The following is a 26,768-nucleotide window of genomic DNA, read 5'->3' as shown; positions in this document are numbered from 1 at the left end:
GTCCTAGTTCTGGGGGCAGGACTGGCCGACGAACAATGAATTTTGACGTGGCCCTCCCTAATATTTTAGGTCTCAGTTCTATTCAAAGATCCGTTTCCTGGAGAGTTGGTTCAGAACCCTGAAAATGCCATGGAAGCTGCTGCAGAATCAGGCCATTGGTTTGGCCTAGCCCACTATAGTCCACTCTGAACTCTAGGAGTAGCTTTTCAAGGTTACAGATGCTTTGAGATTCAGCCTTGAAGTTCGAAATTCCCATGGCTGAACCTTGTACAAGAACCAGCAAGGGGGAAACTGGTTAAGGCAGTAGCTCACAAGACTTTTCTTTCTGAGCCATACTTTCAGAATAAAAATTGGCTCGCACCACACTGGATTTTTTTATTGGCAAGAAATACATTGGAAAACAAGCAACAGCTCCTTGCTGTGCTTGATTTGTAACACAGAACACGACTGCTTTATAATATGATCACGGGACACCGGGAAAGTATAAAACAACGCAGCTACATAAGAATAGGAATCTTTCCCAAAATATAATGATAAACAAATCTGTTATATATGTATCTAGTATGCATGCAAACTCAGTGAGAGATGTGGGCTTGCTTTGTGCTGGGTAACCTCATCTATATTAGGTCTAATTTGAGACAAGCAAACTCCCATCTCCACATCGGCCCAAAGAAGCCTATCTCTATTTCTGATATCCCACATTTTGTCAACTTCCATATTTGTCAGCTGAAAATTCCTGTTCACATCAATATGTTGTGGAGAATAGCTCTTGCTCTCATTCTGAAGTTACCGATCCACATTCCACAAACAGAAAAATTAATTCTGATCCCAAGGGCAACAACCCATTGACACACGTCCAATTGACGCACGACGCAGAAGTGACTAGAAAAGGGGGCATCGCACACAAATCGGGGGTTGCTGTATACTACCCTGAAATGTTTAAATGTTTCTTTCATTGTCCTTGAATCTTCCCGCCTCTCACACCCTTTGAGAACCACTTGATTAAGGAGTGAGGGGAAGAGAGCCAGTGTCTCTCTGGGTATTATTGGACTCCAATTCCCTTCAACCCCAGCCCCCAATAGCCAAGGGTGATGGGAGATTGCATCAAGCAACACTTGGGAGAATCAAAGGCTCCTTGCCATTTGCTGGATTTCTCTGGCACACAAAAGGTCCCAAATCTCAAATTTGAAATGAACTGAGAGTCCCATGGACTGCAAGAAGATCAAACCTCTCCATTCTGAAGGAAATCAGCCCTGAGTGCTCACTGGAAGGACAGATCCTGAAGCTGAGGCTCCAAGACTTTGGCCACCTCATGAGAAGAGAAGACTCCCTGGAAAAGTGGAGGGCGCAAGGAGGAGGGGACGACAGAGGACGAGATGGTGGGACAGTGTTCTCGAAGCTACCAGCATGAGTTTGACCAAACTGCAGGAGGCAGTGGAAGGCAGGAGTGCCTGGCGTGGTCGGGTCCAGGGGGTCACGAAGAGTCGGACACGACTAAACAACAACCGCTTCCCGAAGACCAGCTGCTTCCCGTACTCTCAGAATTCCATCTTCCCCGTTCACAGCTACCAAAGAGAGCAAGGGAAGACTTTTGGGCAGGTCTGGGTGCCTTCTTCGATTCTGGACCAGGGTAAGGCGGTCTGGGGAACGCTATGCGTTCTGTCAAGGGCTGCATTCCCGCAGGGGCACTGTACACAAGGGCTGCAGGTGTGCAAAATTTGGCACAGGGTGTGCACGACTCAGCGCCCTACAGAGCACGCCGCCTAACTTCTAGTTTTCATGGATGCAAAAACAGGATTAGGTTGAGAGGTTGCAAAATAAATATCTGCATGCTCAAACTGCGATGTGTCAAGCCACCAGACAGACAGCACAGCAGAATTTTGATGTGTATTATTATTCCGCGTTCAAGTTTCAACCTGGTCTTGAAGACAGACCGGTGGGATCTCAGGGAAAGGAAGAGGTCAGCCTCTTATTTACTCAGGCAGAGGGAAGAGAAGGGCAACCTTCACTTTGTCATACACTTTTATGAATATATTTCCAGCTTATTTGTTTACCGATTTTTTTTTTACCTTTTTATTTGCAAACAGAATTAAAGCGGTACACCAATATAAGTAAGCAAACTGAGCTGAGAACCAACATCCTGGCTGCGGCGTTAACTGAAGCAGGGGTTTATTCTCTGCAGAAATCATCTCCTCTCCTCCCAGAGCGCTGATTGCGTTTTAAATGTTTATTTCCGGTTCTACCACTAACCTTCCTTTGGGTGGGGAAAGCACCATTTTTCAGAAGAAAGGCCTCTCTACCCCTCCCTAAGTCTTTACGTGCCACAGCCTAAAAGCTGCATGGCTGAGCTGGTATCTGAAGGCACTTGCTGCCCCCCTTTCTCTCGCAGGGGGGCCTGGAGTCCAGTCTCGCCCACGGCCAAAGCGGCAACCCACCCTTACTGCTCTTGGTGGGGGCTTGCTGCCTTCTGCTGCAAGCGCAGAGCAGCTACAGCTTGGAGTAGGTTATCTGCCTGGTTGTCTTCTTCTCCATGATGCCTTGGGCTGACTTCAAGATGTCTTCTGTCTGAAGCATGCTCATGTTCCAGGTAGCCTGCAGGGCAGAAACAAATCGGGCTCAGAAGAGGCCTGAGCGACAGCCTTAGCTGTTTGTTCTTTATGCATGGGCGCACCTCTTAAAATAAACTACCGCATTTTTCGCTCCATAAGACACACTTTTTTCCCTCCTAAAAAGTAAGGGGAAATGTGTGTGCGTCTTATGGAGCAAATGCAGGCGGGAGGCAGGCGGGAAAGGCCTCCAAGAGCCGCACACATGCTCCGCGCGGCTCTTGCGGGCTTTTCCCCAGGAGGGAGAAGGGCCTGACTGGCCGCGTCAGTCCCTTCTCCCTCCTCGTAGAAAAGCCCGCAGGAGCAGCGCATCCTTTAAAGAGCGCGCGGCTCTTGCGTGCTTTTGTGGGAGGTGGGGGAAGGGACAGAGGGCAGCCCCTCAGGCCCTTCCCCCATCTCCCGGAAAAGCCCCCAAGAGCAGCACTCCCTTTCACTAGCCCCGTGGAGCATGTGTGCAGCTCTTGGGGGTTTTTCTCCCTCCTGGGGAAAAGCCTGCAAGGGCCGTGCAAACGCTCCACGCGGCTTGTGAAAGGGAGCGCTGAGCAGAGCCTGGGATGCATTCAGGCTCTGCTCAGCGCTCCCTTTAAAGAATATTTTTTTTCTTGCATTCCCCTTCTAAAAACTAGATGCGTCTTATGGAGCGAAAAATACGGTAATCTAAAGAAAAACAGAGGAAGAAAGAAAAAGGCAGAGTCCTCTTTCAAAGATAGACCTTAACCCTTATGTCACACAGAAAGGTGTGGACCCTCCCAGCTCTTAGTTGGCAGCTTCCCATTCTCCTCCCAGCCTCTCACCCAAGACCCTTTGCCAACCACCTGTCACCTTCAGGTGTGTACAGTTTCAATGAAAACCCAGAGCAGAGGACACCAAGAAAAGGGGGAGGGGGGAGAAAAAGGAAGAAAAACGGAAGAGAGGAACAGAAAAAAGAAAGACAAGAGAGAGATCAAAGGGACTTCTGATTTGCATTTTTCAGTTATATACAAAAAATTATTCAAAATATTTTCTCTCAGCTAACATCCAGTTATTCTGCCTTCTGCTAAGTGATACTTACCCATCCTTCAGACCTAAACATCTCAGATTCATACGTTACAGTCAAACCTCGGTTGTCGAACATACAGTAGTACCTCAGGTTAAGTACTTAATTCGTTCCGGAGGTCCGTTCTTAAACTGAAACTGTTCTTAACCTGAAGCACCACTTTAGCTAATGGGGCCTCCTGCTGCTGCCATGCCACCAGAGCATGATTTCTGTTCTCATCCTGAAGCAAAGTTCTTAACCTGAAGCACTATTTCTGGGTTAGCGGAGTCTGTAACCTGAAGCATGTGTAACCTGAGGTACCACTGTAATCCGTTCCGGAAGCCCGTTCGGCTTCCGAAACGTTCGACAGCTGATGCGTGACTTCTGATTGGTTGCGGGAGCTTCCTGCACTCAAGCGGAAGCCGCGTTGGACATTCGGCTTCCGAAAAACGTTTGAAAACTGGAACATTTAACTTCTGGGTTTCCAGCGTTCGGGAGCCGAAACATTCCAAAACAGAGGCATTCAATAGCAGAGGTTTGACTGTATATGGACCCCGCTCAAGAACTGTTACAGGTGACACATAACCCTTGTTCCACATTTGTCAGAAATCTGTTTTTCAGTGGGGCAGCACTTGGGGGACTCCCTGCCTGCTCACCCCAAGCAGGGGCCTTCACTTTTCCCAGTCCCTGCCGAAAACCTTTTAACTAGAAATGTTGTTGTGGCTCAGAGCAAACCCCCCCTTAGCATTCAAGATTAACTCAGGCCCATTCACTTCACTGGGCTTGATCTGAGCAGAACTTGGCTGGACACATCGCTGAAAGTCAGCTGGGCACCTTGGGGTTTTCCGTGGCACAGCAGGAACAGCTGTCTGAGTGCAAAAGTCAGAGCCTGGAATTCCGCAGCCTGGCAACCATGTTGTGCAAATCACTTTATTGCTTTATTGCACTATGCTTGCTTCTGCTGGTGCCAAATCCTAGAGACCAAGGGCGGCTGCACCTTGTTCCTGTTGCAAAACGGGAACAAAGGGCGAAATGCATTTATGAGTTGCACGGAGCCAGTTGAGGTCTTCCTGCAAAGTGCTGTCTATCTCAGGGATGGGGAATGTATTTAAACCTGTGGGTTGCATGCTGGTGATGGGCGGGGCCAGAGGCAGAAGTGGGAGGAGCAACCCATGCAAATTTTGCTTTGTTAACAGTCGGCTAGTTTCTGCGCACAACCCTCTCGATCCTCCAGCCAGGCTTCACCCACCCAATAGGTACCGTATTTTTCACTCCATAAGGCGCACCTAGTTTTTAGAGGGGGAAATCAAGAAAAAAAAATCCCCCCCCAGCCCCAAAGAGCAGCAGACAGGCTGCGCTTCTCCCAGAGCTTCTGGGGCTGCCGGGGGAAGCCCGGGTTCCCGCCCCCCAGTCCCAAAGAGCAAAGAAGCCAAGACAACGAGTGGGATCCATCCCGCTCGCTGTCTTGGCTTCTGCCATAGCCGCGCGCAGCCTCTCCCGGCCGGAGGGGCTGCGCGTGGCTATGGCAATACTCCCACCTCCTGCAAAAGCCCACAGGAGCCGCGTACCCTTTAAGGAGCGCACGGCTCCTGCGGGCTTTTCTACGAGGAGGGAGAAGGGACTGACTGGCTGCGTCAGTCCCTTCTCCCTCCTGGGGAAAAGCCCGCAAGAGCCGCGTGGAGCTTGTGTGCGGCTCTTGGGGGCTTTTCCTGCCTGCCTCCCCTCTGCATTCGCTCCATAAGACACACACACATTTCCCCTCACTTTTTAGGAGGGGAAAAGTGTGTCTTATGGAGCGAAAAATACGGTACTGTCAGACTTGGAGGACATATTCCAGCCTGGCAAAAACAGGCAAGGGAGGTGTGAAGAAAGGCTGGTGAGGGGTGCAGCCCGGGGAAGAGTCCTGAGGGCCAGGTAGGAAGACTGGAGGGCCACTCTTAGCCTCTGGCTTGGCAGTGACTGCAGCCAAAGGCCTTTGAAATCTCTGCTCTGTTTCTTGGAGGGTCCGGGCGGCCAACCCGAGACCCCCTACTCTGCAAAGCCCCTGTGCCCCACGACACTCACCATATACTTCAGGCCTTCAGACACAGGGTGGTCCCTGGAGTAGACCAGGTTGACTTTGGTGCCCTGCACAGCAACCGGACTCTTGCTGGCAATCTCAGTGGCCAAGTCGAAAGCGCTCTGCATCATGGTCTCCTTGTCTTGGAAGACACGGCTGAGCAGGGGAGGGAAGAAGAAGAAGAAGAGGAGCTTGGATTTGATATCCTGCCTTTCACTCCCTTTAAGGAGTCTCAAAGCGGCTAAAATTCTCCTTTCCCTTCCTCCCCCACAACAAACACTCTGTGAGGTGAGTGGGGCTGAGAGACTTCAGAGAAGTGGACTTCCGGTTAGCGCCAGCGCTTAATGGCGGATCTCACCCGGAGCTCCGGGAGAGATCTGCTTCGTGGGTTCAGGTCCTGTCAGCTACGGCGAAGCGGGGACCCTCAAAAATCACAGGCGCGTTGCCTGTGAACCGGAGACTCGGCGGGCACCTTTGCGCCCCCCCGACGCTGTGAAATAGCCTTTTTAAAGGCTGCGGAGCAGCGGAGGGGTTTTGGAGCGGTGCTGAGAGTCGTCTTCACCCAGCCTGTGAAGCGAAGCCGCGTCGCCATTAGCAGAGAGCGCTGATTTCTTCCGGTGAAATTGGATTAAAAGAACAACTACCCGTGAGTAGGATTGACCGCTAAAATATAATTGGACACTAAAAGTAAAGAAATTGGGCACCGAGACGGACAAGCACTAAAAAGGAAGTCTGCTTTCCGTTCTGTAGCAAGATCAAAGCGAAAGGCACTCTAGCTGTAACTGCTTGAGAGGAAATTTGTGGAATTAAGAAATCCACCACCAAAGCAAAGAACTCCCTCCCCGAAGGCAGGAGGGGGGGGAAGAAGATTTTAAAGTGTTTCCCTGCCAATTTAAAAGAACTGAGTTAAGTACCGCTGCTCCTATACCTGGGATCGGACTGCCGGAGAAAAGGAACCGGCTAAGGACTGTTGCTATAAGAAGGCTAAAAAGTATCTTTAATTGACTTTGGCTACTCCCAACTTGAAACATTTATTTTGTTGCATTGTAAAGTTACTTACAGGACATTATTGATTGGGATCCCCTAGAAAGAGAAAAGAATAATTGGAAGGGACTAGGAAAACTTTTGTTTATTTTTTGAAGAGTGTGGGACTATTTTGAGAAGTAAAGAATTGACTCTACGCCCTCTAGAGGACTTACAAATTGTTTCAGCAACAAGTGGAGTTTAAAATCTGAGAACTTTTGTTTGATAGCTCAAGAGTGTGGGAATGACCTTGACTAAAAGACTTTGTTATGGCAGATGGTAAAGAGAAAGGGGATTCACAAGAAACAACCTTGAGATCTGGCAGACAATACAAAATTGACCCTTTCATGCAAAGAAGGGCTTCTGTAACAGGAGCCTCTGGAACTACAGTTGTCGCAAAGTCAAAAGTGAAAGCAATGTCTACAGAAGAATCATTTGCTAAGGTACTGGAGAAGATAAATGACTCTTTGGAGGAACTAAAAAAGCAAGGTGCAGAGACTAAACTACAAGTTGCTGAAACTAAAGTACAAGTTGCCGAAACAAATAAAAAAATTGAAGAAATCTCTGGGAAAATTGACTTAAATACAAAAAGTATAACTGACCTTGGGAACAAAGTGAACTCAAATGCAGAAGCAATTGGGAAATTATTGGAAGATTCATCTACAACACGAAAGATAGCCGAGGAAGCTAAGGAAATTGCAACTGCTGCGGAGGAAAAATTTCCACCAGTTTACAAGAAACTGGATGAGTATGAGCTGGCACTCTCTATGCAGGATATGCAACGTAAGGAGAGGAATTTAAGGATTAGACTTGTGCCGGAAAAGGAAGGAGACAACCTGGTGGACTATTTGACAAAAGAATTTTCTGATTTTTGGAAGCAGGAGTTGGAGAAAGAAGATTTCAAGATAGAAAGTGCATTTAGATTGGGAACAAGGCAGAAGAAGAATCGACCCAGAGATTGTCTTATAACTCTAAGATCGAAGGAGGAGCGAGATAAAATATTGAACCTGCATTACCAAACAACCCTTCGAATTGAAGACTTTCATATTGAGATCTTCAAAGACATTCCTAAGAGTATTTTGGACGCAAGAGGACACTATAAGGACCTGGTGATATGGCTGAAAAGGAACTACATACCATTCAGGTGGGAGTTTCCCCAAGGCTTGTCTTTTAAATACAAGGGGAAGAAGAGAAGAATAAAGACTGTGAGTGATAAAGACAAGTTCCTGGGAGAACACGAAGAAGACCTACAGAAAGAGACATTTCCAGGACAAGGGCATCCGTCACTGGACACGGACACGGTACCACCGACAGACGAGGAACAAAAACAGGGAGCTGTAGGAGGAAGGAGTAAATAATCCCATCATGGCTCTGCAACTTCTAACCTGGAATTGTAACGGTTTGAACATTCCCAGAAAGAGAAAAAATATATTTCACGCCTTAAAGAAAGACCAATTGGACTTGATTTGTCTACAAGAGACTCATGTGACAAGAGCACATAGAAAATTATTAATAAACAAAAGATTGGGACAGGAATTTATATCTTCAGACAGAGTAAAAAAGAGAGGAGTGGTGATCTATGCAAAAGAAAAGTTGCAACCGAAACAAATTTTTAAAGATGATCAAGGAAGATATTTGGCAATTGAAATTCAATCCCAAGGAGAGAAGTACTTGATAGTGGGAATCTATGCACCAAATGAAGGGAAAGCTGAATTTTTTAAGAAGTTGCATGAAATTTTGATGGACCATATGGATTACAACTTAATTTTGATGGGAGATATGAATGGAGTAGTTTCAACAAATATGGACAAAGCACAAAGACAGGTAATAACAAAAGATGGAAGACTACCAAAGACTTTTTTTGAAATGACTGACAATATGGACTTGATTGATATTTGGAGAACAAAACACCCATTAGAAAGAGAGGGAACCTTCTTTTCTGAAGCCAAAATGACATGGACAAGGATTGACCAAATTTGGGTGACTAGCAGTATGGCGCCGAACATAAAGAAAGTAGAAATCTGCCCAAAAACTTTCTCCGACCACAATGCAGTAAAGATGGTGATGAGGCAAACAACAACTGGTTCCTTCAGATGGAGAATGAATGACACCTTATTCAGAGATGAGGAGATTTGCAAGAAGGCCCAAAAAACTTTGAAAGACTACTTTGAAATCAACTTAAGGTCTAAAGTAGAAAAAAGAATAGTATGGGACGCAAGCAAAGCCGTGATGAGAGGGTTTTTGATTCAGCAAAATACATTAAAGAAAAGAAAGCAAAATGAGAGGAAGGAGAGAATTTTGGAAAAGATAAAAGAAGGGGAAAAACAATTAAGATCGAAGCCAAAATCCCAAGAGATTTTAAGAGAAATTAAATTTCATCAAACACAATATATGGAACTGATGAATCAAGAATTAGAGTGGAAAATTAAACAAATGAGACAAAAGACTTTTGAATCTGCTGATAAATGTGGTAAGTTATTGGCTTGGCAAATAAAGAAGAGACAAAAACTCAACACGGTAACAAATATAGAGGTGGAAGGAAAGAATATAAGCAACCCAGCGGAAATTAGGAACTGTTTTCAGAACTACTTTAGACAACTCTACACACAAGGGCCGCAGAATGAAATGGATATATAACAATTCCTCGAGAAAAATGGGCTGAAAAAGGTTTCGCAGGAAAGTAAAACAATTTTAAATCAGGAGATATCAGCACAAGAAATAGAAGATGCCATTCAAGGCATGACGCTGGGCAAATCCCCCGGGCCGGATGGACTGACTTCTAAATATTATAAAGTTTTGAAGGAAGGACTGATACAGCCTTTGAAGGAAGTCTGTAATGAGATTATGGAGGGGAGAAGGGCACCTGATACGTGGAGTGAGGCCTATATCACACTTATACCAAAGACAGAGACTGAAAAGACTCAACTTAAAAACTACCGACCCATCTCGTTATTGAATGTGGATTATAAAATCTTTGCTGATATCTTAGCAAAGAGACTGAAAAGAGTTTTGATGGAGGAGATTCATGGGGACCAAGCGGGCTTTCTCCCGAAAAGGCATTTGTTGGACAATGTAAGGAATATAATTGACATTTTGGAAAAGTTGGAAGTGAATATAAATACTAAGGCGGTTTTGATTTTTGTGGACGCCGAGAAAGCCTTTGATAACATTTCTTGGAGTTTTATGTTGAAGAACCTCCGGGGGATGGGGGTAGGCCAAGGGTTTGAGAATGGTATAGGTGCAATATACTCTGAACAGAAAGCGAAACTAATTGTAAATAATGTGGTTACAGAAGAGTTCAAGATTGAAAAAGGGACACGTCAGGGGTGTCCTATCTCCCCACTACTTTTTATATCGGTCCTGGAGGTTTTGCTTAATATGATTAGGAGGGACCAGTTGGTTAAAGGGATTCAGGTCGGAGCTAAACAATATAAATTGAGAGCATTTGCAGATGATTTAGTACTTACATTGCAAGAGCCAGAAGCTAGCACGAAAAGAGTTTTGGAAATAATTCAAGAGTTTGGTCAAATGGCAGGATTTAAATTGAATAAGTCAAAGACAAAGGTTTTGGAGAAAAATTTGACACAGGTAGAAAAAGAAAGGTTTCAGAACGAGACAGGGTTGACTGTGGTTAAAAAAGTGAAATATTTGGGTATAAATATGACAGCTAAAAATGTGAATTTGTTTAAAGATAATTATGAAAAAACTTGGAGAGAAGTGAAAAAAGATTTGGAGATTTGGTCTAATTTAAAGCTTTCCTTGTTAGGCCGAATTACAGTTATAAAAATGAATGTATTGCCAAGAATGTTGTTTTTGTTCCAAGCATTGCAAATAATGGATAAAATGGATTGTTTCAAGAAGTGGCAAAAAGACATATCTAAATTTGTCTGGCAGGGCAAAAAGCCCAGAATTAAATTTAAGATATTAACGGATTCAAAGGAAAGAGGGGGGTTTGCCCTGCCAGACTTTAAATTGTATTATGAAGCGGCAGCTTTCTGCTGGCTGAAAGAATGGCTGCTTCTTGAAAACACAGACATTTTGGATTTGGAAGGTTTTAACAATATTTTTGGGTGGCATGCATATTTGTGGTATGACAAGGTTAAAGCACATAAAAGTTTTAAAAATCATATTGTCAGAAAAGCACTATTAAATGTCTGGGTTAGATATAAAGACTTGCTGGAAAATAAAACTCCAAGGTGGCTGTCGCCAATGGAAGCTAAGGCAGTTAAAAAGTTAAATATGGAGTCCAAGTGGCCAAGATACTGGGAAATTTTGGAAAAGGAAGGGGACAAACTGAGATTGCAGAGCTTTGAGAAATTAAAAGGGAAGGTGAGAGACTGGTTGCACTATCATCAAATAAATGAAGCGTTTAAACTGGACAGTAAAATTGGCTTCCAGGTGGAAAAATCAAAATTGGAGACAGAACTGTTAGAATCCAGTACTAAGAATTTGTCAAAAATGTACAATTTGCTGCTGAAATGGAATACACAAGATGAAACGGTTAAATCAGCCATGATTAAATGGGCTCAGGACATTGGTCATAATATTTTGTTTGCTGATTGGGAAAAGTTGTGGACCACCGGGATGAAATTTACGGCATGTAATGCCTTAAGAGAAAACATTATGAAAATGATATATAGGTGGTACATAACCCCAGTCAAGCTTGCAAAGATTTACCATTTGCCTGACAATAAATGTTGGAAATGTAAAGAAACTGAAGGTACATTTTTTCATCTTTGGTGGACTTGCCCGAAGATTAAGGCATTCTGGGAAATGATCTATAATGAACTTAAAAAGGTATTTAAATATACTTTCTCCAAGAAACCAGAGGCCTTTCTCTTGGGTATTGTCGGCCAAGGGGTGTTAAAGACGGATATAACTTTCTTTATGTATGCTACAACAGCAGCTAGAATACTCATTGCGAAGTACTGGAAGACGCAAGAGCTACCCACACTGGAAGAATGGCAGATGAAGGTGATAGACTACATGGGCTTGGCAGAAATGACGAGCAGAATCCGAAACCAGGGAAGAGAAGCAGCGCAAGAAGAATGGAAAAAATTTAAGGACTATTTAAAGAAATATTACAAAGTTAATGAAAGTTAGAATGATGTTGGACTGGAAAGTAAACGGTTACTATTAGCAATGGTTAAGATAAGGAGAATAAGGAAGATTAGTTTAAATCTAAATTAAAATAAGGGAAGATTTGCTGAGTAATCGATAAGAATTTGGAATACAGAAAAGGGAGGCATGAGGAAGTCGGGGAAGTAAGGTACAAGAAATTAGGATATGAAATGGTACATGTTTTTTGTTTTGTTTTTGTCTTTGTATGTTTATGTATGTTATGTTTATATGAAAAAATTCTCGAATAAAAATATTTAAAAAAAAAAAAAGAGAGACTTCAGAGAAGTGTGACTGGCCCAAGATCACCCAGCAGCTGCATGTGGAGGAGCAGGGAAGCGAACCCAGTTCACCAGATTACGAGACTACCGCTCTTAACCACTACACCACACTGGCTCATCCTGGAAGCAGGATGGTGTGATTAAGCAAAGGGGGGGGGTCCTGACATTAGAATAATTGGAAGGGACCCAGGTGATCATCTAGTCCAACCCAGGGCAATGATGAAGGAGGGCATCATCTCACTTAGTTCTCCATGCCAAAGGTGGGGGAGTTAGCAGAAAACACACACACATGAAGTTGTCCTTCTAAAAGGGGAAATTCACAGACACCTCTTTTCAGGGAGGGGGCGTTATTTATAAGACATATTCAACACACTCGGAAAGTATTTGTAGTCAGTAACCTCCGAGGTTCCTTTTAGGAAGCGGTTCTCAACCTGTGGGTCCCCAGATGTTGTTGGACTACAACTCCCATCATCCCCGAGCTCTGGCCTTGCTAGCTAGAGGTGATGGGAGTTGTAGTTCAACAACATCTGGGGACCCACAGGCTGAGAAAGGCTGCTTTTAGGCATAACGGTTACTGAAAAGGGTCTCCTGTGAATTTGCCCGAGCCGTCCCTAAAATCACGTAAGAGAGCAGCCGTGTAAATCACAGCGGAATAAAGCAATTAACGCTCTTGATTTGTCGCCCTGCATCTCTCTGCTGCGCTCCTGCTTAGCTGCCTGAAGTTAACAAACCCTCAAGCACACTTCTTCTCCGCAGGCCAAACCCCTCAGCGCCCCACCTGGATAAATCCTCAGCTCATGAAGCTCACACTGGGTGACCGTGGAGCCAGTGGCTGCCTCCCAGCCAAACATACCTCGCAAGGATGTTGTGGAGATTAAATGAGGGGGAAGGAGAACCAAGCGTGCCACCTTGGAGGAAAAGGTGGAATATAAAAGTCATAATAAATGTGATCTTCAACTGTGGCCAGAGCTCCTGCTTACCTGGAGGGGCGAGAGTCACAGCCGTTGCCCCAGACATGCAGAATACGGCCTACAAGAAAACACGGTCCCTACCCACCCCGCTTGCCAACCCATCACCTTGCCAACAAAGGTCTGTATAGTTAAAGCTACTGTTTTCCTGGTAGTGATGTATGGAAGTGAGAGCTGGACCATAAAGAAGGCTGATCGCCAAAGAATTGATGCTTTTGAATTCTGGTGCTGGAGGAGACTCTTCAGAGTCCCATGGACTGCAAGAAGATCAAACCTCTCCATTCTGAAGGAAATCAGCCCTGAGTGCTCCCTGGAAGGACAGATCCTGAAGCTGAGGCTCCAAGACTTTGGCCACCTCAGGAGAAGAGAAGACTCCCTGGAAAAGACCCTGATGTTGGGAAAGATGGAGGGCACAAGGAGAAGGGGACGACAGAGGAAGAGATGGTGGGACAGTGTTCTCGAAGATACCAACATGAGCTTGACCAAACTGCGGGAGGCAGTGGAAGACAGGAGTGCCTGGCGTGCTCTGGTCCAGGGGGTCACAAAGAGTCGGACACAACTAAACGACTAAACAACAACAACCCACCCCGCTTCAGTTTTTCCTCCTGTTTCACCTCGTTCAAGTGGTTCTTTGTTCCGGATCTTTCCTGGCTCTATAAGTATCTTTTTTCTTTTTTGAGATGTGGGCAGGAGATTTTGCATGGCGTTAGGGCCATTAGCCACTCTCATTTGCATCCCCACCCCCAAACCCTTCCCCTAATAATTGCCAGACTCGTGACTTTGCTGGGCACAGGCCACGAAATGAAAAGGGGAACCTGCCTCCGTCAAAAGAGGGTTGTGGGCCAAGGAGGAAGTGCTGTTATCAGCCCCACACAATTATGAATAGGCGGACTGTCTGGGGGAATGTGCCACATACCTGACCAGGCCGCTGCTCTCGGCTTCAGGTGCCATCATCTTCCTGGCAGTGAAAGCCAACTCGTTGACCAGGCTGGGAGCAGGAGGAAAGAATCAGGAGGTCAGGAAAATTTCTCCTTCATGGAGAAGGAAGTGGGGCATTTTTCCCTGCAGGGCAAAGCCAAACTGTCGGCTGAGCTACCAACTCTTGTGGTTTTGTAAACCGTTCTCCAGTTGGATGGGACACCAAGGGTTTTATTATGCATTTTGCATTCCCATTTTGTCTTTCTGTTGTAGGGTGGTATAGTAAAGGTAAAGGGACCCCTGACAGTTAAGTCCAACTGCTCTGCTGGCTTCACAGCAAAGCGGGAGAAGGGATGGAATAGGTCTATATTTTTTGTTGTCACCCATATGCCGAAATATTTCATCTTTTTTTTTTTTTTTGATCTGCAACCCTGAGATTCTTCGTAGCTCACTTTTTTCTTGGTTCCCCATATTTTTAACTAATAGATTCGTTTTTTAATACTTTATCTTAAAGCCAGCTAGGTGTCCAAATTCATTTACACATTCTATTGCTCTTGGGATATATTCTATAGGATTTTCAGTAGTGGTGATCAAATTGTCCGCGAAGGCTCTTACTTTATACTCCCCCCCCCCATCACAATCCCTTTTAGAGTCTCATCTTTTCTAATTTTATTCATTAATATCTCTAACGCCAATATAAGGGGCTCGCTGTGCCCCAAATCAACGTCACCAATGCTATTACCTCCCTTACAAGCCATAAGAGGGAGGGAGGGAAGGAAGGGAAGTTGAAAGAGAAACAAACACTGACCTCCGATTTCCGACGATATGAGGTAGCCGTTGCAGAACGCCGACGTCGGCTGCCAAACCAACGTCCACTTCCTGGAGGGAGGAGGAGAGATGGGTTCAGGTATCCCGTGACACAGAAGGAAAAGGTCAAAGCACTTTGGACAGAGATAAAGGGAAGGGCTGTAGCTCGGGGGGTAGCGCAGAAGGTTCCATCCTTTGACACCTTCCTGGCAGAGCATGTTAAGAACGTAAAATGATCAGGCCATTGGCCCATGGAACCAGCATCCCCTTCTCACGGTGGCCAACCAGATGTCCTGTATACCTGAAGGAGCATCTCCACCCCCATCGTTCAGCCCGGACACTGAGGTCCAGCACCAAGGGCCTTCTGGCGGTTCCTTTGTTGCGAGAAGTGAGGTTACAGGGAACCAGGCAGAGGGCTTTCTCGGTAGTGGCACCTGCCCTCCCAGATGTCAAGGCAATAAACAACTACAGTGGTGCCCCGCAAGACGAACGCCTCACAAGACGAAAAACCCGCTAGACGAAAGGGTTTTCCGTTTTTCGATGCGCTTTGCAAGACGAATTTCCCTATGGGCTTCCTTCGCAAGACGAAAGCCCATAGGGAAATCTCCAGGACAGCGGGGAAGCGCAGCGCGTCTTCCCCACTGTCCTTGGACCTCCTCCGAAGGCTGGCGGCGGGAGGAGGTCTCTCCGCCCCACCGGCAGCCTTCGGAAGGCTGCTCCGAAGGCTGGAGGCGGGAAGAGGTCTCTCCGCCCCACCGGCAGCCTTCGGAAGGCTGCTCCGAAGGCTGGCGGTGGGGCGGAGAGACCTCCTCCCGCCGCCAGCCTTCGGAAGGCTCCTCCGAAGGCTTGCGGTGGGGCGGAGAGACCTTCTCCCCGCGCCAGCCTTCGGATGGCTGTCCTGAAGACTTGCGGTGGGAGGAGGGTTTTCCTTCCCACCGCCAACATTCAGAATGCTGTTCTGAATGTTGGCGGTGGGGAGGAAAAACCCTCCTCCCACCGCAAGCCCCGGGAACAGAGGAGAAGCGCTGCGCGCCTTCCCCTCTGTTCCTGGACCTGTCCTGAAGGCTTGCGGTGGGGAGAAAAGCCCTTCTCCGCACCGCCAGCCTGGCAAGCGGTCTCCATAGGAACGCATTAATTGATTTTCAATGCATTCCTATGGGAAACCGTGCTTTGCAAGACAAAAAACTCGCAAGAAGAAAAAACTTGTGGAACGAATTAATTTCGTCTTGCGAGGCACCACTGTATTTTACTTTTAAAAGACACCTGTTTAGGGAAGTTTTTAATGTCCGACGCTGTATTGTTTTTGATATTTGGTTGGAAGCCGCCCAGAGTGGCTGGGGAGACCCAGTCAGATGGGCGAGGTATAAATAATAAATTATTATTATTATATAACCTGCAAGCAGGACACAAGCAGCGGAGACCTCTCTCCGCCTGCGGTTTCCAGCAACTGATATTCAGAAGCGTTCCTGCCTCCGGCCACAGAGGCAGAGCATAGCCATCGTGGTTGGTGGCTGTCTTCTTTTAAAAGCCATCCAATACGGTGGCCATAATTGCTTTCTGCAGTAGCGTGTTTCATAGTTTAATTACAGACTCTCCAACTGTACACTAAGAAATATTTAATAAACATATATTTAAGTTGCAAAAAAACAAAACAAAACAAAAACCCTACATACTCTCCCAGTGTTCTTGCTTTCCAGGGACAGTCTTGAATTTACAAAAGCCATCCCGGTTTCTGATTTGATCCTGGAATGTCCTGCTTTTCCTTAAAAAAAGGTAAAGGGACCCCTGACCATTAGGTCCAGTCACGGCCAACTCTGGGGGTTCAGCGCTCATCTCGCTTTATTGGCCGAGGGAGCCGGCGTACAGCTTCCGGGTCATGTGGCCAGCAGGACTAAGCCACCTCTGGTGAACCAGAGCAGCGCACAGAAACGCCGTTTACCTTCCCGCCGGAGCGGTACCTATTTATCTACTTGCACTTTGACGTGCTTTCGAACAGCTAGGTTGGCAGGAGCAGGGACCGAGCAACGGGAGCTCACCCCGTTACGGGGATTCGAACCACCGACCTTCTGATCGGCAAGTCCTAGCTCTGTGGTTTAACCCACAGCGCCACCCGCCTCCCCTGTTTTTCCTTAAGGCGTCCCTATTTTCACCCAAGAAATGTTGGGAGGGTATGGCGAGACATCCCTGTTTTTATTGGAGAAATGTCGCGATGGTCTGGAGTTATGCGACCCCCCCCCCAAGACAAGTAACTATACAAACCTTCAAAAGACAACTGAAGGCAACCGTTCAGACCCTCCAAGTTTCCCTATTTTCCAGGGACAGTCCTGGATTTACAGAAGCTGTCCCGGTTTCTGATTTGATCCCAGAATGTCCCGCTTTTCTGTAGGATGTTCCTGTTTTCATTGGAGAAATGTTGAAGGGCATGGAGTTATCTGATCCTCGCAGCCCTTGTTCAGGGAAGTTTTTAAATGTTTTTATTAGGCTTCTAGATATGTTGGAAGCCGCCCAGAGTGGCTGGGGCAACCAAGTCGGGGGGATGGGGTATAAATAATAAAATTACTATTAGTGCTGTTGTCGTTATGGAACGCCACTTCCAAGCTGGAAAGGAGGTGGGGTTGCGGGCTCACCCCCTCCCCACGCATGCGGGGGCTGACTCACAGTCCCTGCGAGAACGAGGGAATCCTCGGGCGCGTCATCTCCCTGTCCAGCCAATCGGCTGGCCAGGGAGGCGTGGCCCGGGCTATTTAGGGCCGGCACGACCGAGGACCTCCCTCTCTGCTTCGTTCCAGCTGCTCTGGATGGGGGGGAAGGAATGAGAGGGGGGGAAGGAAGCGCCATCACCTGCCCCGCATATTGAAGGGTAGTCCGGCAAAGGATTCCGGGGGGCGTTGCCCTGTCCGAAGCCTACGGAGGTGTGGGCCTAAGGCACGCCCCCGAGTGGTGACCCCGGGGGGAGATCCTAGTTGATGTACATCAGCAAGACTCCCCCTACTGGTGGTTAACCCTTGCCGGCCTTCATGCAATCAGGCTGAAGCCGGTTAGTCGACAGGACCAATGCCTAAGCCAATACTGCTCAATTCCTGCAATCAATAAAGTTGTGGCCTTTCCCGCCCATTAACCTTAAATATTGTGTCCTGTGTCTTTATTTTCCAAGGGGGGAGGGGGGACTTGCCACGCAATAGGATGTCCCTCTTTTCATCAGAGAAATGTTGGAGGGTATGTAACTATGCACTGAAATATTTTCTTATATTTCTTCTGAATTTTCCTGAATGTCCCTTGTCTGGAATCCTGGAGAGCTTCTGCTGCTGTCAGTCACTGTAGTTAATAATGAGTTAGACAGACCAAGGCTATGACTTGGTGTAAGAAACCTTCCTCTGTTCCTAAGGGGCTTGGAGCAAGACTATCAAGCCAGGCAGGTTTCCTGGGAAAGAAAGGTGATAGGAGCTCTCACAACACACCTTAACCTGGAACCAGGCATCTTGAGTGCAGTAGCGGATATCGCAGGCGGAGATGAGATTCATACCTGCAGAGGGAACAAGAACAGATAAACAATGCTGTTCACGTCCCAATAGAAGGATGCTCAGCAGCTGAACATTCAGCACGTTTCCAGATCTAGGGCCAGAACATTTATACAGTCATACCTCAGGATGAGGGATGCGGGTGGCGCTGTGGGTTAAACCACAGAGCCTAGGACTTGCCGATCAGAAGGTCGGCGGTTCAAATCCCCACGGCGGGGTGAGCTCCCATTGCTTGGTCCCTGCTCCTGCCAACCTAGCAGTTCAAAAGCACGTCAAAGTGCAAGTAGATAAATAGGTACCACTCCGGCGGGAAGGTAAACGGCATTTCCGTGCGCTGCTCTGGTTCGCCAGAAGCGGCTTAGTCATGCTGGCCACAGGACCCGGAAGCTGTACTCCAGGTCCCTTGGCCAATAAAGCGAGATGAGCGCCACAACCCCAGAGTTGGCCACGACTGGACCTAATGGTAAGGGGTCCCTTTACCTTTACCTCGGGATGAATACGCTTCAGGATAAGCATTTTCAGGTTGTGCTCCGCGGTGCAGAGCACATTACTTCCGGGTTTCGCTGCTCGTGCATGCGCTCAAAATGATGTCACGCGCATGCGCGGAAGCGACGAAACGCGACCTGTGCAGTCGCATCTTACGTTCGCTTCAGGATGCGAACGGGGCTCCGGAACGGATCCCGTTTGCATCCAGAGGTACCACTGTATAGTTTACATGCTGATTAATACGGCAGCGAATCTAAATGGTTCACATAAAGCACGCTGAATGCAAAAAACAAAATTTTATTTTAATTTTTATTAGATTTATTTACTGCCCTTCATCCAAAGATCTCAGGGCAGTTCACAAGATAAAAGCACTAGATAAAAGCACAAATAAATAGTTGAAGTACAGTGGTGCCTCGGGTTAAGAACTTAATTCGTTCTGGAGGTCTGTTCTTAACCTGAAACTGTTCTTAACCTGAAGCACCACTTTAGCTAATGGGGCCTCACGCTGCCGTTGTGCCGCCGGAGCACGATTTCTGTTCTCATCCTGAAGCAAAGTTCTTAAACCGAGGTACTATTTCTGGGTTAGCGGAGTCTGTAACCTGAAGCGTCTGTAACCTGAAGCGTATGTAACCCGAGGTACCACTGTATTAGAAAAAGTCAGCAACGTACTGATAATGTGATACACTATGCAAACCACTTGGTGTGGTTTTTTTTTATTACAGTCAAGCGGTATACATGTTTCGTTAAATACCAGTATATAAGTGTGCTGCAATAATACTCAGCAGAACTTCGTAAAAACCGAGGAAAACTATTTATGTAAAACTGAGCAAGGAACACACGCACCAAAAGAAATTAAAAAAATAGGGCTGAGAGTCCAGGAAAGCCTGCGTTATATGTTTTAAACATTATATATTTAATATGTCTGGGAACCTGCAACCAGGTGCAGACCTGATTCGCTTCAGCTGTGTGACATCCTCGGGTGCCTTCAGATTACACCCATTTAAGAGAAAGGAAAGTTGATTATGTAGCTGAAGTGTGGATCAAGTGCTTTTCAGAATGGTTTTTAAAAATATATTTATATTTAAAAATAATAAACGTTACAACACTGCCCTCTGCAGTTGGGATAGCTGAGGGAGTTTAAAAGACACAAATTAGAAGCAAAAAAACTTGTCTTGATGAATTGGAAGAGCTGCAAAAAGATTCCATTGAGCACATGGATTGATAATATGGACAGATTAGCTACATACGAACGAATTGCATGTCGAAGCAAATTAAGAATGGATGAATATGAAGAGATCTGGAATGAATATTTAAGCGATAAGACGGATAGTGGTGGGAAGTAGGGGGAGGAGAGAGAGGTGGGAAAACATTGTTAAAAAGGTGTAGTCATAGGTATTCAAATTGGAGGTCCGTTCTTAACCTGAAACTGTTCTTAACCTGAAGCACTGCTTTAGCTAATGGGGCCTCTCGCTGCTGCAGCACCGCCAGAGCTTCTCATCCTGAAGCAAAGTTCTTAACCTGAAGCACTGTTTCTGGGTTAGCGGAGTCTGTAACCTGAAGCGTATGTAACCCGAGGTACCACTGTATTTAATAAAAACTAATGAAAAAAATGAAAAAAAAACAAGATCAAAATACATAATAAAGAAAAAAAAATAAAAGCCGCTGCTGAAATGCCAGATTTGGCCCACGGTTACCTGTTGCAACTTGCAACATCCACAAAACTACTGCAGTTGTGAGGGGGAATGGTGGAAGCGGGGAAGAGGGGGGGTTGTTTCAGGTTATTTATGACGCAAGTGTTGCAGACTCACCTCCTCCAATGCAGCCCCCGTGGACGGCAACAATTACGGGCTTAGGGCACTAAAAGACAAAGGAACGGTTAGCCGTGGATGGAGATGGTTTCTCATCCAAGGGTGGGGCCAATTGCAGGATCAGCCCACTCACCTTCTCCAAGACTGTGAAGGTTTCTTGGTACTCCCGGATCTTCTGGCGGATGTTCCAAGCCTTCCGGGCTGTGTCGTCTCCTGGTATCATCAGGAATGTGCTGCCCATCTCCATCAAGTCAATACCTGCCGGGCGAGAGCATGGGAGAACCAGGACGGTCCACATTACTCCCAAACAAGTGACACCCCGTCTCAATTCTGTGCCGCTGCTTTGCTCAAAAGAAACTTCCTGGCTTCTTCAGAAAACCTGTTTGTTTATCCTGATTCGCTTGCACAAAACTTACGCAGTGGTTAGGCTGCCTAAGCTTTACTGAGCATCCTTTTGTATATGGGACAGGTTATGAGACAATAAGCACTCATCCTCTCTTGCTTACATGGTGTTTACCCATTAATCAGTCTCTTGTAATAATAAATAATAATAATAATAATAATTTATTATTTGTACCCCGTCCATCTGGCTGAGTTTCCCCAGCCACTCTGGGCAGCTTCCAATCAAGTGTTAAAAACAATACAGCATTAAATATTTAAAACTTCCCTAAACAGGGCTGCCTTCAGATGTCTTTTAAAGATAAGATAGCTACTTATTTCTTTCACATCTGAAGGGAGGGCGTTCCACAGGGCGGGCGCCACTACCAAGAAGGCCCTCTGTCTGGTTCCCTGTAACATCACTTCTCGCAATGAGGGAACCGCCAGAAGGCCCTCGGTGCTGGATCTCATTGTCCAGGCTGAATGATGGGGTGGAGACGCTCCTTCAGGTATACAGGACCGAGGCTGTTTAGGGCTTTAAAGTTCAGCACCAACACTTTGAAAGCATGTCCCATGCTTTTGAACGCATTTCGTGGCCACTTTCCAAACGGCAAAGTCTTCTTTTTTAAAAGTGGATTTGTTGCGCTAGGGTGACGGACTCCTTTAAATTCACAACGCTAAAGTTACAGTATACGCATGAACTCCTAAAATTGCGGCAGTCTGTAGGTACCCAACGTTTTGTTCCAAAGACCTCCACGTTCTGCGCTGTGCAAAACGGTTGCACAACAGACACTCGTGCATGTGCAGTTTTAATGCTCCCCATAACAGTCAGAAAAACTGTTTTTGTGGTTTTTTTAAACGTACGTCTTTCACACGCACAAGACACAACAGACTCTGCACAAACAAAAGGACACACTTTACATCTCAAGTACTTTTGCCAGGCTGGATTAGATCCTTGCACTCCTTTTGTGTGTCAGGATGGAGAGGGGTGTGTGAGTGTTTCCAGCAATTGCCCTCCAGCCCATTTTCCCCTCTGCCTCCACCGACCACTGACATGTGGCCCTGAGAATGTTACCTGGAAGGGAATGAGGCCCTCCAGAGAGAAAAGGTTCCCTGCCCCACTTTGTTGTTGTTTAGTTGTTTAGTCGTGTCCGACTCTTCGTGACCCCCTGGACCAGAGCATGCCAGGCTCTCCTGTCCTCCACTGCCTCCCGCAGTTTGGGCAAACTCATGCTGGTAGCTTCGAGAACACTGTCCAGCCATCTCGTCCTCTGTCGTTCCCTTCTCCTTGTGCCCTCCATCTTTCCCAACATCAGGGTCTTTTCCAGGGAGTCTTCTCTTCTCATGAGGTGGCCAAAATATTGGAGCCTCAGCTTCAGGATCTGTCCTTCCAGTGAGCACTCAGGGCTGATTTCCTTCAGAATGGATAGGTTTGATCTTCTTGCAGTCGATGGGACTCTCAAGAGTCTCCTCCAGCACCACAATTCAAAAGCATCAATTCTTCAGCGATCAGCCTTCTTTTTGGTCCAGCTCTCACTTCCATACATCACTACTGGGAAAACCATAGCTTTAACTATATGGACCTTTGTTGGCAAGGTGATGTCTCTGCTTTTTAAGATGCTATCTAGGTTTGTCATTGCTTTTCTCCCAAGAAGCAGGCGTCTTTTAATTTTGTGACTGCTGTCACCATCTACAGTGATCATGGAGCCCAAGAAAGTAAAATCTCTCACTGCCTCAATTTCTTCCCCTTCTATTTGCCAGGAGGTGATGGGACCAGTGGCCAGGGGTGAGAAAAATTAACTTTAAGAAGAGTTAATTTTTTCCCCAGGAGCCAGCCTCTACAGCAGCCCAGGAACTTTCTACCCTAAAGCAGGAGAGACATCTTTCTAGTCCTCAGCGTCTCTCCTCACCTACCTGAGGTGAACATTTTCCCAGCGCCAGATACCACCACCACATGGCATTCGGAGTCCTGAGCAATCTTGTTGAAGCACTCCACCATCTCTCTAGGACAAGAGGGGAGGGTGAGAGAGAGAGAGAGACAGACAAAAAAAGAGGGTGAGTTTGGGAACACCTCCTGCCACCTGGAGAACACCTGTTAGCAGTGGGAGGAAGCCATTTGACTGAAACAGGTTGACGCATGTCTTGCCTAACAAGTCTTCTAAACAATTTCATGTGGCGCCACATGGAGGCGACAGCGCATATGACTGTGTACAGGGCTTCGACTTTAGAGAAGGGAGTACAATCGCCCATTCATTTTCTGCTAGCCCTACGCTGGGGCAGCATAAGCAGCCATCAGCCACGCCACCCACTGAGTTTATTCTGTGGCTTTTTCCTCCTCTGCAATCTCCAGTGTATCTTCTGATGTTGTGAAAAGGACCAGCTTCCGGGGGGGGGGGGGGAGGGAGCATCAAGAGAATACATATCACTGTTTCCTTTATGAATAATTATTACGATTTTTCTTATAAGAAGTAAGTAAGGAGGCCAGAACCAGGATAAAAGAAGTCTTTTATTTGGTTGCTTGTATTGTTGTATGTTTTGTTTATTGTATTTCTGTACTGGGGGGGTGGGGGGTTTATGTTATGTTCTAAATAAAATTTCCAATAAAAATTAAAATTTTCAGAATACGTATCACTTGGGCACTTCCTTTGCTGGAGACAAGAGAGCTGACATTTCATCTTATCCATAAAAGAAATTCTGAGCCCCGCTCCACCAGCCCCCACTGCCCAGACAATTTGTTTCCGTGCTCCCAAGCCTACACACCCAGCCTTCAAAAACTGGCATGAATTCAGCCCGGTTGTAAAACTGAAAAGATTTTTGCTGCTGACAAATCCAAGTTCTCGTTGCTTAAAGGTAAAGGGACCCCTGACCATTAGGTCCAGTCGTGGCCGACTCTGGGGTTGTGGTGCTCATCTCACTTTATTGGCCGAGGGAGCTGGCATACAGCTTCCGGGTCATGTGGCCAGCAGGACTAAGCCGCTTCTGGCAAACCAGAGCAGCGCACAGATACGCCGTTTACCTTCCCGCCAGAGCGGTACCTACTTATCTACTTGCACTTTGACATGCTTTTGAACTGCTAGGTTGGCAGGAGCAGGGACCGAGCAACGGGAGCTCACCCCGTTGCAGGGATTCGAACCGCCGACCTTCTGATTGGCAAGTCCTAGGCTCTGTGGTTTAACCCACAGCACCACCCGTGTCTCATTGCTTAGATTGCTCTAAAGCTGTGTTGGGGATGAGGATGGGGAAGAAACAAAGAAACAAAACAAAACACTTGCTGATGAAAATGATCCAAGGTCACATGCCTTAGTTTCTTATTCAATGGCTGAATGAATGCGCCTTGCTGTGTTAGGCTGCAAGTACTGGGCCAATGAGAAGCTGCAATGTTGCTGGGTCTTCTGCCCTTATCAAGCCTCTTAAAAAGCAGGTAGCTGGCGTCTTATCTACCATCTTCAAAACGCTCAGATGGTTGCATACTGAAAACAGATGCCCCCTCCTGCGATCTTTTCCATTACGTCCCTGTTACCTCCAGAAAGCAGCATTCATGGCGTTCCTCTTCTCCGGCCGGTTGAGCTCCACGTGCAAAACCTTGTCTTTCACCCGCTCCAGCTTCAGGGTTTCATAGGTGTCCAATGCTTTGGGCTTCTCTGGCGGTTGCGACGACATCGTCCTTAAACTGAGGCAGGGAGCAGGACGGGTCAGCAGGTCTGGGGGCAAAAACGCACTGTTAATGGGGAAACCAAGAAATATCAACAACCTCAGATATGCAGATGACACAACCTTGATGGCAGAAAGTGAGGAGGAATTAAAGAACCTTTTAATGAGGGTGAAAGAGGAGAGCGCAAAATATGGTCTGAAGCTCAACATCGGGGAAAAAACGAAGATCATGGCCACTGGTCCCATCACCTCCTGGCAAATAGAAGGGGAAGAAATGGAGGCAGTGAGAGATTTTGCTTTCTTGGGCTCCATGAACACTGCAGATTGTGACTGCAGCCACGAAATTAAAAGGCGCCTGCTTCTTGGGAGAAAAGCAATGATAAACCTAGACAGCATCTTAAAAAGCAGAGACATCACCTTGCCGACAAAGGTCCGTATGGTTAAAGCTATGGTTTTCCCAGTAGTGATGTATGGAAGTGAGAGCTGGACCCTAAAGAAGGCTGATCGCCGAAGAATGGATGCTTTTGAATTCTGGTGCTGGAGGAGACTCTTGAGAGTCCCATGGACTGCAAGAAGATCAAACCTCTCCATTCTGAAGGAAATCAGCCCTGAGTGCTCCCGGGAAGGACAGATCCTGAAGCTGAGGCTCCAATACTTTGGCCACCTCATGAGAAGAGAAGACTCCCTGGAAAAAACCCTATGCTGGGAAAGATGGAGGGCACAAGGAGAAGGGGACGACAGAGGACGAGATGGTTGGACAGTGTTCTCGAAGCTGCTAACATGAGTTTGACCAAACTGCGGGAGGCAGTGGAAGACAGGAGTGCCTGGCGTGCTTTGGTCCAGGGGGTCACGAAGAGTCGGACACGACTAAATGACTAAACAACAACAAATGGGGAAACCCCTCTGCGGACTCAGAAGGGGGTCAAATAAAATGAAGGGGATTGAGCAAGAAGGAGAGAGAAAACAATGTAGGCGCCACCTTGAGCTAGTTGAAGGAAAAGGCTGGATAGAAATACAATGCAATAAAGCAGCTTAGGGTTCAAAGTGCCTGGAAAGGGGTGACTCAAATAAAACTCATTTTTCTTTCTTTTTTTTAAGCCCCCAATGCACCCACCAAAAAAAAGAGAGAGAAGCCCCCTAGCAAAGTGTCCTCACAATCCTTCCTGGGTTCAGGAAGCCGTTTAAAAACAGGAGACCTTATTTACTGTCGAGTCACCTTTGCCCTACTTCGGAGAGCGGAAGGGCGACACGAAAGGCAAAGACGGGGGGGAAAGGTGAGGGGTAATAAATAAGTAAATAAACGAATGAATAAATAAATAAAAACAACAACAGAGTTTTGGGGTTCAGTGCCACCCGTTGTGCCGACGACACCATCTGCTCCATTTCTCTTTTCTGTTTAAATCCAAGGAAGCAGCGGTCATTTCTTATTGGTATATATCCTTATACCCTTGAACAGATTACATATACGCAGGTTATTATTATTATTATTATTATTATTATTATTATTATTATTATTACTATTATTATTAATTAATTTATACCCCGCCCATCTGGCTGGGTCTCCCCAGCCACTCTGGGTGGCTTCCAACAAAGTATTAAAATACAGTGGTCTGTTAAACATTAAAAGCTTCCCTAAAGGTAGTTTTTGAATCCTATTAGTGCCTAACCCCCCCCCAAAAAAATATTGTTTTCCAAACATACACATGCACACACCAAATCCCCCTATGTTTTAAGGCGGTTCTTGTTTTTAACCCGCAGGCTGGCTGCTTTGAGCCCCTGCAATAAAATAAAATAAAATAGAAATGATATAAAAATAAATATAAAATTAAATAAATATAAATAAATAAAATAAAAATAATAGGGTGAAGACCCGCCTTCCCTCCACATGGAGAGCAAAAAGAGGAGAGAAATAAGGCAGGTGAGAAGGAAAACCACCCCCTCCAAGGAAGTGGGGAGCCCCTCACTCACGCCTGGGCAGGAGACCCCTCAGAACGGCTCCCGCAGACACCGCCATGTCTTCCTCCGACTGACGGGAGGGCGAAGGTGGGCGGGGAGGCTGGAGGCCGCACCACAGAGTCGGAAGGCTAGAAGGTCCCCTCATCTAGCTCCGCCTCCGCTCCAGCCAGCCAATC

At 46.5% G+C, this 26,768-nt stretch overlaps 1 protein-coding gene across 1 annotated transcript; it reads right to left on the bottom strand.

Annotated features, from left to right (window-relative positions):
- Window positions 1-361: 361 nt before the first annotated feature.
- ECH1 (enoyl-CoA hydratase 1) lies at window positions 362-26,768 on the bottom strand. Its single transcript, XM_083627747.1, has 10 exons — window positions 26,605-26,768; window positions 24,506-24,686; window positions 22,900-22,988; window positions 20,741-20,865; window positions 20,608-20,656; window positions 18,254-18,318; window positions 14,797-14,867; window positions 13,987-14,058; window positions 5,686-5,836; window positions 362-2,592 (listed from the first exon to the last, which is right to left on the bottom strand). Exons 1-10 carry the CDS (start codon window positions 26,735-26,737, stop codon window positions 2,488-2,490), a joined length of 1,041 nt encoding a protein of 346 aa, XP_083483873.1. The 5' UTR covers window positions 26,738-26,768; the 3' UTR covers window positions 362-2,487.

This window comes from Podarcis filfolensis (genome assembly GCF_964270895.1).
Source record: "Podarcis filfolensis genome assembly, chromosome: 8".
In the NCBI taxonomy this organism is placed as follows: Eukaryota; Metazoa; Chordata; class Lepidosauria; order Squamata; family Lacertidae; genus Podarcis; species Podarcis filfolensis.
Note: the sequence above shows the minus strand (reverse complement) of the source record. Positions and strands in the feature narration are given on the sequence as shown.